The sequence below is a fragment of the Conger conger genome, chromosome 5 (genome assembly GCF_963514075.1).
Source record: "Conger conger chromosome 5, fConCon1.1, whole genome shotgun sequence".
In the NCBI taxonomy this organism is placed as follows: Eukaryota; Metazoa; Chordata; class Actinopteri; order Anguilliformes; family Congridae; genus Conger; species Conger conger.
This window is the reverse complement of record NC_083764.1, coordinates 59,816,472-59,830,164: the sequence shown is the minus strand read 5'-3', so window position 1 is coordinate 59,830,164 and position 13,693 is coordinate 59,816,472. Positions and strand designations below refer to the sequence as shown.

Here is a 13,693-nt window from a genome sequence, read left to right as displayed (position 1 = left end):
GTCGGAGGGTTGCCGGTTCGATCCCCGGCCCTGGCTGGGTCGAAGTGTCCCTGAGCAAGACACCTAACCCCTAAATGCTCCTGACGAGCTGGTCGGCGTCATCAATTGTACAGCGCTTTGGATAAAGGCGCTATATAAAATGCCAACCATTTATCATTTGGTAACTATAATGACACCAACAGTGACAAATGCTATTGTTGGAATCACTTTCAGAGCAATTTTTTTTCCAGTTGTATGAACAATAAAAACACTGACAGCCAATCAAATGTTACAAGTCTTCATGTTCTAAATGGCTATTCACCAAACGTTATCGTTTATCAGTGTGGATGTTCATATTGTCATGGTTATAGTTATAATTATCCTTCTTGGTGTGAACCACTGACTTCTAAATTCTAAGTCAGTGTTCTAGAACTTTCAATCCCCAGTAGTGACTCATGACGCCAGCATTAGAATGTTCAGTTGAAGAACATTCTCTTCACATATTTGTGAACTCACAGCTTAAAGGCTTAAGCACACAGGTGGGTCTGACGGGACCGACAAGCCTTCCTGTCAGTGCAGAGGCTGGTGCATTGTGGGAGCGTGGGTTTACACTGAGGGAAACGGAAATAGCTTTAAGCAGAGATATAGTCACACGCCCAAACCACAGAAGCCCCTCATCTCACGCCCGCTCCCACTTTCCCCAGATACAGATTAAGACTGATTCAGAAGCTAAAGGCTGCAGACTGCTGGGTTACATAGGGCTGCTTCTCACAACAGGACTGATGAACTCACAGTCTCACTATCTTCTGATCAGGAGTTTTGAAGCACATCAGTCAGAGCAGAGGAAGGGAAGATGTTCACAGGAAGGAAGTTTGATCTAAGTCACTGGCACCGATGTCTGCTTCCACCCTGATGCAGCTGCATTTAGTGGGTCATGGAATTAGTGAGAATAAATTTACCAGTAAAAACCAAGGCCTCCTGTTGTGGGTGTAAAATGAGAGTTTCATACTGAGACTATTTCTTTATTGTATTTCTTTCTTACTTCTGATTACTTTTTATGATCATTAGTAGTAGTAGTAGTAGTAGTAGTAGTAGTAGTAGTAGTGGTAGTAGTAATACATGCTGAATTACTATGTAAGGGCAACATAATCTAATTAAAAAACCCATTATTATTATTATTATTATTATTATTATTATTTGATGAATTAATATGTGTGTGCAACATAATCTAATTAAAATCCCTCTTTTCTTGACATACATTTGCATGTTGGCCATTCACCCGAGTTTCAAATCAGCCTCAGTACCTGTAAGAACCAAATGCGCTTCACATTAACTACAACTATAAATATATAATTTAAAAAAAAATTCAAGTGGAAGGTGGAGTCCACACTCAACTATAACGACAACAACCTCTCAACCTCTCCAAGTAATAACCAAATGCGCTTCACATTAAATATTAATACATCGTTTAAAAGGGGTCTATAAAAGTATCTGTGGGCTGTGGTGACATTCAGACAGGCGGCGAGGCGAGAGAGATGAGAGGAGAGGAAGTGGCAGAGAAAGTTAGAGAAGTTAGAGGAGACGGATGAGAGGGATCCGGCGTGACTCACGAGGAAGGTGCGCCGGATGTGCGGAGCGAGCTTCTTGGTTCTCAGGTGCCACAGCATGGGCCGGGGAGAGTTCAGCAGGAAGACCAGGGGCTTACGGTGCTCCGGGAGGGACTGGATGGGCTTCAGTTGAAGAACCACCTTCATGGAGGAGGAGAGAGGAAAAACCACGGGTTTAGAGAGCAGCAGGTACATTACAGAAAACCACGGGTTTAGAGAACAGCACGTACATTACTGAAAACCAAGGGTTTAGAGAACATCACGTGCATTACAGAAAAACACATGTTTAGAAAACAGCACGTACATTACAGAAAACCATGGGTTTAGAGAACATCACGTGCATTACAATCTTCCCAGCATGGGAGGCCACCACCACACTCCATACATGTCATAGTGGGTTTAGCGATAAAACTATGGCTTTTGTGTCCTCTGAGAGCTGGGCTTGCTGCCAAAACACAAACAAACTGTATGGGTAATTTCCATGAATCTTATTTACATAAAGTATGAATTTCTTTTAGATCTTTATCAGTGTTTCTTTAGAATTAACGGTTTCGATAATCTCATGTCTTTTCCTCAGTAGTCTCCAGCTTTCACACACTTCGCTCACAGTTAAGGCAGGTCAAGACAAGTGGGAGTCCACCACTTTATGCCCTCAGGGGCAAGCATGCTGGCATTAAAACTGATTTCCACCTTCTGTGAGTGACAGCAAGTACCTCTCCCCCTCATGTTGTTCTAAGATGCTCCGCACTACTGGCCCACGCTGGGTCCGACAGGCCAAATTTAGCGGGGTGATTTAAGGCCTTGATGTGCAGCTAAAGCAAACCGCTTCAGGGCCACGTTTGAATTTGGCCCCATCAACAGGCGGACAAGGACATATAATTAATCACAATTAATCATAATCTTTTTGTAGTGAACTCAGTCATTTTTGTTAAGGGGTGGTGGGGGGTTATCTAGCCTGAATGAAAACAGTCTCTCTGGAACTAACTAACTTGACTGAAATGCCACAGGAAAAAGGCAAACCGGTCTAATAGCAGTTCTAATAATGCGTGCTGTTACAGCCCCCACCCCTCCACCCTACTTGAATTCCCAGGCTGATCACATTAGGGACTTCCTGCATGCGAGAGCCCCATGCCCTTCCCTTATCCCGGCCTGCCTGGATTCCAGGCAAAGTAATATGATTCACTCTCGCTCTCCGAAACCCAATCACCTCTGCTTGTTTGGGCAGAGAAGGAAAACAAGGGTTTACTCGGCGGTAATCGTTTCATAATATTTTGATTTTCGTTCGCGGACGCAAGCCGCTGTCAGAAACGCAGTGACGGGCGTAAGAGGAAGAAATCCCTTTTTTCTGTCGTGCCGTGGGGAGTTCAAAGTGTTTTTGATACCCTTGTGATACCGGCGTTGTGTACGCGCGTCTCGGGGAGAGGTCCGCGAACAAGTCCCGTCATGTGACCGCCGCCCCTTCGTCTTAGAACACTTAAGCCATTCACGGTTCTGCGCGCGGTCGAGGTCTGGAGCGTCGAGAAAACGAAGATCCTTATCCGCAGCAGGACGACCTCTTTTTGTAGTCTGACCGTAAATCAACCGCAACCGGCATGGACTTGTCATAACAACCCAAATGAGATTAAACTGTATAAACAAGGGTGCTGGCGGAATGAGAGAGAGTACAGGGCAGTCACACTGTGAGGACCCTGGGTCCTGGGCCCTCTGTGTTATTCAATGAGACACGCAATGTTCAGCATGAACGCAGGGACCAGTGAACGGAAACACGCGTTTGGCCCGGACAGTACACAACCTGCCATTAAATCAGAAAATAAACAAAACAATTAACAATAATCTTTTTCCAGAGGCAGCAAAAATTAATACCATATTTCCCTGTTCCATACAGCAGACTAAGTTTCAAAGGAATCCGATAAGACTTTACTTCATGCCAATTTGAAAAAGTAATACAATTTACCAATTTTGCCTATCTACATAGGCACACTATCTTCAACGGAAATATCAAACTCAGTGCAAACACAACACAACATTACATTACATTAATGGCATTTGACAGACGCTCTTATCCAGAGCGATGTACAGTTGATTAGACTAAGCAGGAGACAATCCTCCCCAGGAGCAATGCAGGGTTAAGAGCCTTGCTCAAGGGCCCAACGGCTGTGCAGATCTTATTGTGGCTACACCGGGGATCGAACCACCGACCTCTACCGGTGTATGTCTCTGTCTCCACAGGCAAACCAGGGAAAAAACAGGGAATGTCCTGTTCTGTGACTCACAGAGTGTTCTGTACATCCCTCCAGCAGCCAGGAGGCACAGCTTCACAGCAGACAGCAGGCCTCCAGAGCCGAGATAAAACCAGATAAAAGTGACGTGGACTAAGAGTAGGCCTTCAAAGCACAGGGAAGCCCTCCTGCAGACCGGCAGCTGGGGTATGTGTGTGTAAATAACAGCATAACAGCAAGGCGGCCCATAAAAGCGGAGCAATAACGGCACCATAAAAGACCCTGAAGAGAGGAGAAGGGCAGGCGGGAACTTGGCGGACGCTCCGCAAACACAGTCGTGTGAGCAGGAAGGACGAAGCCCCGCACTACGCTTTTTTCCCGTTTTTTTATTTACGGGTGGACGCGACGACTTTTTTAAGGTTTTTTTTTAGATATTTTTTAGGCCTTTTTGAGCTTTATTGGACAGTATATAGTATAGAGAGACAGGAAGAATGGGAGCGAGAGAGAGGGGAAGACATGCGACAAATGTCGGACGGTCGGATTCGAACCGCCAATGTCGCGGCTCGCAATGAGCATGCGGTCAGTGCTCTACAGGCTGCGCCACCGAGACACCCGACATGACGACTTTTAATTTGAATTCTAAATCAAGTGGGTTGTTTACCACGCAGCCGACATTCTGGGAAAAAAAAAACGTGTCCCAGTTATGAAAGGAAAATCAAACCGCTACGGAACGGTACCTGCAGAAGCTGGCTCCCCTTCACGTTCTGCGAGGACATCCAGAAAAAACAGCAATAAAACCAGCCAGAGAGAAAGGGAATCGGGGAGAAACGTCTGGCCAGAATATTCCAGAATAAATAAAGAACTTCAAATTACGTAAGCATCGGCTTCAATGAGGGACCAACAGAGACAATGAAGCCGTCAGTCAAAGTGGAGGTAGGTCCATGCTGCCAGTGCCTCTGGGCCTCTGGGAGAGGAAGCTATGAGCCACCGTCATCCAGCCCTCTTCCCCGCTTTGATGTGTCACAAAATGTACAGACAGAGAAATTTAATTTCATCTCCCGAGTCACCATACGCACATAGGTACAGAAATTGCCACGGCAACTAGAATACAAAAATAAGCTGCAGGGCCTGGTAAACAATTTAGTCTGCCGTGTTGTTAGGAGGCCAGGATGAAAGAGTGAAGAGGAAAAACAGAAGGATGAAAGCTTACGAAGAAAAGCCATTAGCTATTTTTCAATGCCCCGTGAAAAGAAATGCAGATGAAAGAAGAGAAAAATGTGGTGGGAAGACAAGAACTGATTAATGAGTCTTGTAAGGAGAGTGAAGTATCGGTTGGAATCGCTGGGCACATTACACCAGGTATTGCAAGCGACCACAGGGGGACCAAAGGCTATCACGTTCCGGTAAATTTGAAACCACGAACCGAGACAGCTGCTACTTCCCCGGCAAGGCGACCACTCGGACCACATTCCTTGGATGACGCGGAGGCGTGGATGATCCGTTTCCACGGAAAAACACAGAGACAGACCTGGGGAAAGGTCCAGGGCCAGCGAATGGGATGATTCCCCTCCCCTTTTTCAGTTTTCCACAAAACACTGGTCGTCCTCACAGGATGTTGTCCAAGTAACCAGCAATCCAAAGAGTCTGACATGTTGTGACAGGAAACATCCTTCAAATTGCTGAGTCATTGTGGGTTGAAACAGGAAGCTGTCCGGTTATATTGAAAACATGTTCAATACGGTCATGCACTTGCATAACAGCATTTAGCATCACTACCAATGGTTTTCCCCACTATCCAAGCTGACAGCATGGCTTTCATCAGCACCAACAGCAGGAAATGGCTGCTTCCTTTATTGACTATGGATCTATGGGACACCACCCATTACTCAGTGACTCACTGCTAACTTGACACAAATCTGTAGAAGCTGTTTTCTTTAAAACCAATAATGTAGAACAGTTGTTAGTTGTGAGTATTCTGAGAGAAATATGGCATGCATTTAGTCCCTGCTCCGTAGTGTTAAACAGGAAGCACTCATCCATTGCTCTTGAGGAGGGATTTTAATGTATTTAGAATCTGAAGCCATGCTGTATGAGACAGGTAAGTCTGTATGAATGTATCTTGTTTAGGAAACGAGAGGCATAAAGATCGCATGGTGGCTATTTCATTGCTTCTGAGAAAAACATGTCACTTAAACAGTCTGTGTGCACACATGTTTGGACATGCCCCCCCCCCACCCCCCCCCCACCCCCCGACATAGGAATCAGTCACGCTTCCAGACCTTGCTTCCTTATCCGAGAGATCAGAGAGGTCAAACTATATCTATGGCCAGGAAATAAAACAGCAAGGAGTCTTCTCTTGTGCGTGTGATGTGTTTATAACCGTGCACAGCCTGCCTTACTCTGTACTCTGACAGATGTGAAACAGTTTCAGTGTGCAAGCATGCGTTCTGTCTGATGCAAAGTGAAACTGTGACAAATGTGGTGGCCTTGTTTATTATCTTTCAACTTTTTTACCATTTGTGTGCCTGTGCATGCGTGTGCACACGCACGTTTGTGTGTGCGTGTGTGTGCGCCTGAATACGTGACAAAATAATGCAAGTCCGTCCAGATAGTTTATAGATCCGTGCATAGTAGGAAATGGGGGGTTGCCATAAGGAAAGAATCCAGTCATAAAAGCAGAATAAAACCTGTTGACTGCTGTTCTCATCACAGCCTTGTGATCCTGGCTGATGTCGCATCAATACCTGGAGCCTCTCCACGGCACTTTGATGGCAATCAGTCTGTCTCTACTCAGCGGCAGAACATAAAAGAGGGGCCTGATAAGCCTCCGAGACAGATAAGCAGGCCAATGGACTGTAAAAGTATGTGTGCTCAGTGCCGGTTTGTTTGGCTCTGAGGGGTATACCCTTTGGCACCCGTGCTGCCCTGGTCCTGCGCATTGTGACTTCCTGTTTTCTTTGTGGCACTATACCACCCTCACAGAATGCACCAGCATCACATCTGCTTAGCGCAACTTATGAGAAAACTACAGAGAAACAACAAGAGATAAAAACATATTCTTGGGTGGTTCATTGTGCTTGCTGAGACAGAAAAGCATCCACACAGCAAGCAAGGTGTCGTGCCACACTACTGTGGAAACTGCTTACTGTGGAGGGGCATTCCCAATGCTGAAAACAATCCGAAAAAATATAACTGGCTTACAATACCGCTTCACGAGCAGAAGTCCAGGGCCAATGAGAATGAAAGTCCCTTTCATTGGGTGACATTTCAGCGGGAAATTAAAGCATGCTCAATCATGTGACCAGCGTTGCCAGGAACATTACTCTGAATATGCATAAAAAAAGTCCCTTCCTACTTTACTATTTTCCCCAAAGACCACAGTCCTATAGGAAAAATGTAAGCTCAACAACACAACACAAAATAGCATAAATGCTAGTCTGCATCATCAGATTTTATTTCACAGTCGGTTTACTCTGCATTGGACGGGGGGAGGGGAGCCAGTGTTTATCAGTGCCTTCTTGGTTTTGATTCCCATGCTGAAGAGGTTTCTTTTCTGCCTGCTTCATGAATGGCAGATGTTGTGGAGCACAAGGCCAGAGTGTCCAGCCACCAGAGAATAATGGCTTCACTGTAACTGGGAGGACTGTGGTGAACCATATTTGACGAGGAACAGCTAAAAATGATGTTGCAGCGCAGGGAATACAGTCCTCACACAGTAGCTTGCCTCCCACTGGTCCCACTGCTTAACCGGAGCAAGTCAAAGTCAAGCACTGAGGCATCTCCAAGCAGAGGGAGAAACCTGCTTTATGATCCCCTGTTTGTCTGTCAAGCGCTGGACAGCCTCTCCAGAGGGGTTATCTAAGTAAACCCACCTGAGAAAACATTTCGCCCACCGTTACTCACTTTGACTCCCAGCCAAGCGAGCTGGTTGGTCGTTTTAGTTTACAAAGGTGATTAGAGGAAGGCTGCCGGTAGGACAGATTAAACTGCCAATGCTGTGCAGTCTGGCTTTCTTGTTTGTTCTAAGCATATCAGCCAATCGTCTTCAAAGGTACGATAATCAGTCCCGGCCCACAGTTTTTGTCTCTGTAGTTACCAGTAAGAAAAAACCCCACATTGCACTGTAATAGAATTGTGTTCATTTATATGCACAGCGTAAATATGAATGTCTTGTTAGATATATTGGTAACACTCCCTTTAACAGTCCCCAAAGTATTTACCAGGTAAATATTTGGTGAAGATATGAAATCATGAGCTAATTAGGTAAATATGTGTTTTTACCATGTAAATACCTAGGGACCTCGAAAGGAAGGGTTACCAAAATATTTTTGTGTTTCCTATTTGATACTTTCTTACTCTTTCTTCATTTGTAGGCTGCAGTCTGAATACACCGATTGTTAAACCATGAGGCTATTATGGTAATGGAATCCCTGCAGTTAACCTGTATTGTGACATAGCAGAGAAATACGCAGAGAGAAAATGGAAATGTGAGAAAAAGGCACAGGCAAAACTTTGGGGAGGTGTAAACTGGCTGGGATCATAACACTGAACACATAACAATCAGTTATCAACAATTATTCTTTAGCATTAATCCCCTAATTTCACTCACAGTTCTTGCCTGGCCTCAACCCTCCAGTTCATTGCATGAAAGCCGGAAATAAAGTCAATGCTGAAATATGAGACACAAGACCTTGTCATTATGGACCCCTTTTTTACCAGCTGGGAGACCTATTACCATTTCTCTGAGCATCTAATCTTGTGTAAATGTGCCGCAAAATAATTCAGCCACTTATCTGAAAACAGTATCGACCTCTGTCTCACTTCACTGTCTGCCGCCTAATGTTTTTATCAGATATTTCAGTCGGCACAGAATGGTGGCTTTGTTGCTTTTTGTTTTGCTGGTTTGTAAGGAGGTTAGGCATGCGCCCAGGCGTACGTGAAGGCAGCGGGGTTCTGGAACTCCCATCAGCATCTGCTTCAGCAGCAGCTGAGGTCACTGTTTTTGTCATCGTTTCTGATCCAACCCGTTCCAGACACTAACACACCGAGACCAAAATACTACTGCCCGATGATGTTATGGGTCAAACTACACTCCTGGGTCCTGGCACGATCGGAAAATGTATTACGGTAACATGGCGTAGTTTGTGTGTACTGGTGAAATAGGTGGACAATTTAAGAATGGCATGCTCATAATGTCAGCAAAGACCAAAGAAATAAAGACGCAATGTGCTACAAAACCGACTTCAAACTTAACTCAATAATCTGTACTGCAAGTGCTAGAATAACTAGCCTGCATATTAAACAGTAAAATGCACAAGTGTCAGTCGTTTACACATTCATGGCAGTATGTGGTAAGTTTCCCATTTCTTTTTACCTTTTACAGCTGATACGACTAATAAACACTACACGATTACTTTCCTTTTAAGGTGAATAGAAGTGTTTAACACTGATGGATGTTAAGGTACACAGACTTATTCTGTGAAATATATAACTCCAAATGTTTATAAGTGTAAGAATGTGTTTTTCAAATGTGTCGTCGAAGCTTAAGTGCTGTTTCTCTGACTTATTTGCCAAATTTAGCCGAGGAAGAAGTCTGCATTTTTAAGACAGTATAACTGTGTATTTTCTTAATGAGACATTCTAGTCCAGGTTCTCTAGGTAATTCCCTAAAGTACAAGTGACATTTATATAACAGTGACACTTAATGCTATCAAATTCTGTTTCGGTTTAAATGTTTGTAGCTTTTAATAAACACAGATTTATTAGATTTGAGCTGTTACACATGATACTGGAAGATTGGTATTCCTTGGGCGTTGACAAGTTTTCCCACCTCCTGATAAGTGCTACTTGGCAAGGACTTGGGAAATTTCAAAACAGGAGTGGTTCAGAACTGCCAGATCAATGATTATTTCTTGCAGGGCATGGCATACTGCACAAGTTAGGGCCATCGTATGAGTCCTGCTTGGACATGCTAAGTTTCATCAAGAAGAACTATTCAGGGCAGTTAGAAGAGCTACAATAGGGGTAAAGCAACCGAAGATTAATTACTGAGATTTCAGGAGATGATTCGTACCTCTCTTCTCAATTCTAATGTATGGCACAATGAATCACAATAAACTGCCCACAAGTCTCATTTTTATGAACAAATTATTTGCCTGGATAAAGAAAAATGCCAAAACTAATAATCAGGCTATTTTGAGAGCAAAACTTACACACAGCGTGGTCTATTATTATAACATTTTTGAAACGGCCCTAGTTTAGACAATATCAAAAAGTATTTCTTTATTCCTTTCATTTATCTCACAAATAGGCATCACTGCTTTGCAAGACTTACATTCAGTTCACAAAGACTATTACACCAAACTGGTGTCAACCAGCAGCAGATGGGCCCCTCCGCTGAGTCAGGTTCTGCTCAAGGTTTCTTCCTGCTAGCCAGGGAGTTTTTCCATGCCGCTGTTGTCCTAGGTATAAGCTTGGGGGCCGGTTCTCCGTAAAGCTGCTTTCTGATAAAAACCGACTTGTTTAAAGCGCTATACAATGTATTACACAAATAAAATAAATGGATCACTGAATTCCAGTAACTGAAATGATGGGCCATGTCTTATCTAAGGAAGTATTTCTATTTCTATAGAAATTTAGTTCTTTAGTTCTTTACAAACTAATGTATAATGGCACAACTTGCAAGGAATTCCCTTAATTAATACAGTATGTCCATTCCTAAAAATGTCACGTTTAACTTTTTTATTAATTGGTGAAGCTGAAGTCAAAAGCCATAATGACATTTTGATTGATCCTGCCCTCATAGTGTATAGCAGGCTGCTTGCAGGATGGAAAATCTCAGTAAAAGAAAAAGTGCTGTTTGGATTGACTGAAGAGGTTCTCTCCGGCACTTCCTGTTTGACTTGTAGCTCAAGGTAGTGGAAGAACTCGGTTGAATTACAAAGACACAGATGACCAAGTTAAACAACCCCGCTTCACTTGACTCCAGTTATAGGTCTACTCGCTACACAAATTGCGTACTGGCGCAGGAAACGGACGAAAATGGGATATGAATCACCAATTGGCTGGAACGGGCTTTGGAACTTCAGCACCGAGCCCAATGGCACGTAGCAGGTGTAGACAACAGAGTCCGACCACACAGAGAGGAGGGACACCGGCCAACCAGAACCACGTCTCATTCAACCTCCCAACCAAAATGGCCACTGCATAACATCAATGGAGGTTCCTTTGAGAAACAGATCCACTCTCTCTCCCTAGCCGTCGAACGTGATGCATTTCCAATGGCCCCGAACACAGTGAGTCATTACAAACACAATAATAGGCTTTTATTGTGAATGAGTACATCGCTTTTTAATTATTTCGGAACAACTGCATTTAAAATCTGTCAAATGCTGGAAAAACCATGGAAATGGTCTATGCTGCCTTGTATACTATTTTCCTGCCTTCTCTCCTGTCGTCTATACAATCATAAACCCCCCTGTCACCCTTCAAACCAGATATTTGTATATCCTCATAATTGAGCACGAAGAGCAGCACGCAATAAGTCACCTTACTGTTTAAAAAAAGTTTCCCTTCCTTTCTTGTTTCGGACACGATAGAAATATTGCTAATCAAGGATCTGAGTACTCTAGCTAATCAGGGGACTACTTGGCTTTGCTCTGTGGGCTTAAAGATCTGCAGTCGTAATCCTTATGGTATAAAGAGTTATCTGTGATGTAATAAGATTGATGCCTTTGGTACAGAAACCTGGCGGCCGGTGGAATATTTTCCAGGATGCGGAAAAAGGACGCAGAAAAGCCCGCTGTGCAGTAAACGCTCAGCACACAAAATTGTAGGCTCCACGTAAACCTCTCCCCCAACAGAGAGCGCTTCAGCATGTGTGTTGCTGACCACAGACCCCAGGCTGTGTTGCAGACCACTCTCTAAACACAGAAAAAAGCCAGAATAGTCTGGCCGACACACTCTTTCCTTCGACATCCTGCTGGACACTATTTGAATGGGAGGAAAGAATCCTTGCCTGAACCGTGTGTCGGCCACCAGCCACTTCTTTGCTGACTTGGAAAATAAGCTGCCTAATATTTCCCTCCAAGACAAATAGAGAGAATACCACATAAAGCATGGTCCAAATATGAGGAGATTTGCAAGGAACTTCTTTAAAGGGCCCGCTTGTTCCGCAAGTCCAAGGGGTCTGTACTTGCACATGAATACGGCTTTTGTTTCCCTTTGTTCTTTTCACACGACACGGAATCCACAACATTTTTGGGAAAACAGCTTTCCTGTTCCTTTCACTGCCGGAGGAAGCTGTCTTCACCGAAGCCAACAACAAACTCAAAGACACCTAGGCCTCGCTGCAAGTGCAGTAATTCATAGCCTTAAAAAAAATCAAATCAAGATACACGATACCTGGAAATCTGCATGGGAAATTGGCAAAAATACTTGACTGGTTGGTTTAAAACTGTCAAGCATTCATCCCAGAAACACGGAATAAATCAAAATGACTTGCTCAACACTTTCCCCTCAGGAAAAACATGATAGGCAGTGAAGTCGCAGGCATACTACATGTACTAAATAAAAACCTGGCTTGATCGCTTGATGTACCCCGAGGAATTGAGATACTGGTTGATCCAGAAGATGACAAGCGGAACTATATAAACCCTCTCAGCTTTCACTGTCGAAATACCGTAAACAGCAGAGAGGCAGTAAATCACACATCCGGTGAATTGCTTAGGTCTTTGGGAAAGCCCCGATATGACACCTGGGGTCACCTTCATGAGGCCTGACCCTAGGTACTGAAGGGTAGCTGTCAGGGATAAAGGATGGTCCAAGGTGGGTTTGCGGGATACATCTGTGACAAGGCCTCAGGTAGGAGCCTGCAGCAGTCTAGGATATCCTTCAGCAAGCACCCAGCTGTCACAGCTCATCCGCTAAAACGGCAGCGGAGTTAGCAAAGCCTTTTAATCTCCGCCCAGGCCTGGGCAGACCTTCGGAGTGGCTACTGTCCTGCCAGGGCCTAACCTCCCGCCCACGTAGCGAGGGCCTGCCAGGGCCTAACCTCCCGCCCACGTAGTGAGGGCCACACAGGAAGCGGAGGCCTGTCCATTGGTCCGGACAGACGGGGCGTGAAGACAGGGTTGAGTCTTACAAGCCAAATGCAGAAATGCACCATGCTGAGAGAGAGCGGTGGCCTATCCCTTCTCCCAGTGTAGAAACTCACCTCGTCTCATTAGCAATAAACCAGGCAAGTCGTCAACCTATTGAGCCCCTGCATTACGGACCTGAGGGAGCAAAGACTTCTGGGAGAGGGGCCAATGCAATGAAGCCAAGGGTCCTCAATCCTTATAGACTAAGAGATATGCAGACCAATGGATACTGTATAAAATAAACCCCAAATAAACAAGCGCTTCTTAGCTCTAGGAGTTAACGTGGCTTCACTGCCACAAACTGCAGTCTAATTTATTATCCTTCCTAGATTTTACAATGTGGATAGAGTTGCAAACGCACAAATGTGATGTCAATTACTGAGCTCTTTGCTGTGTACTGAGAAAACACGGATTTGGCTCTGAATGTGCCTGAGAAGTATGTAGGTTCTTCCATTAATTGTTTACATGAAGTCCAGTACCAGAAAAAGTCTTCAGATCCCCTAGTGTTCCAGGCGGAAATCTATCACCAACCAATAATTCTTTCTAAGACCACTGAACAAACACTGTAGTTTTTTACTTTAGGGAAAGTGACTGAAATGCTAAAGGAAATTTTAGTGATTTTAGCTTGTGTCATTTGGGTTAGATATAGTACTACCAAGAAGTGGTTTTTCCACGTACTGTACGATATATCCTCTTCTCACTGAGCCCTGAATCTGACAGAAAGGGTCACAAGGGTGACTAGTGATTT

At 44.3% G+C, this 13,693-nt stretch overlaps 1 protein-coding gene across 3 annotated transcripts in view; it reads right to left on the bottom strand.

The window, feature by feature from the left end:
* The window catches only part of LOC133128683 (transforming growth factor beta receptor type 3-like), an 83,592-nt gene that overhangs the window by 33,870 nt on the left and 36,029 nt on the right, over positions 1-13,693 (bottom strand). For all 3 annotated transcript variants that reach the window (XM_061242401.1, XM_061242400.1, XM_061242402.1), the window contains exon 4: positions 1,590-1,727. In XM_061242401.1, coding sequence (XP_061098385.1) covers positions 1,590-1,727 — 138 coding nt within the window. The remainder of the gene's footprint in view (positions 1-1,589; positions 1,728-13,693) is intronic.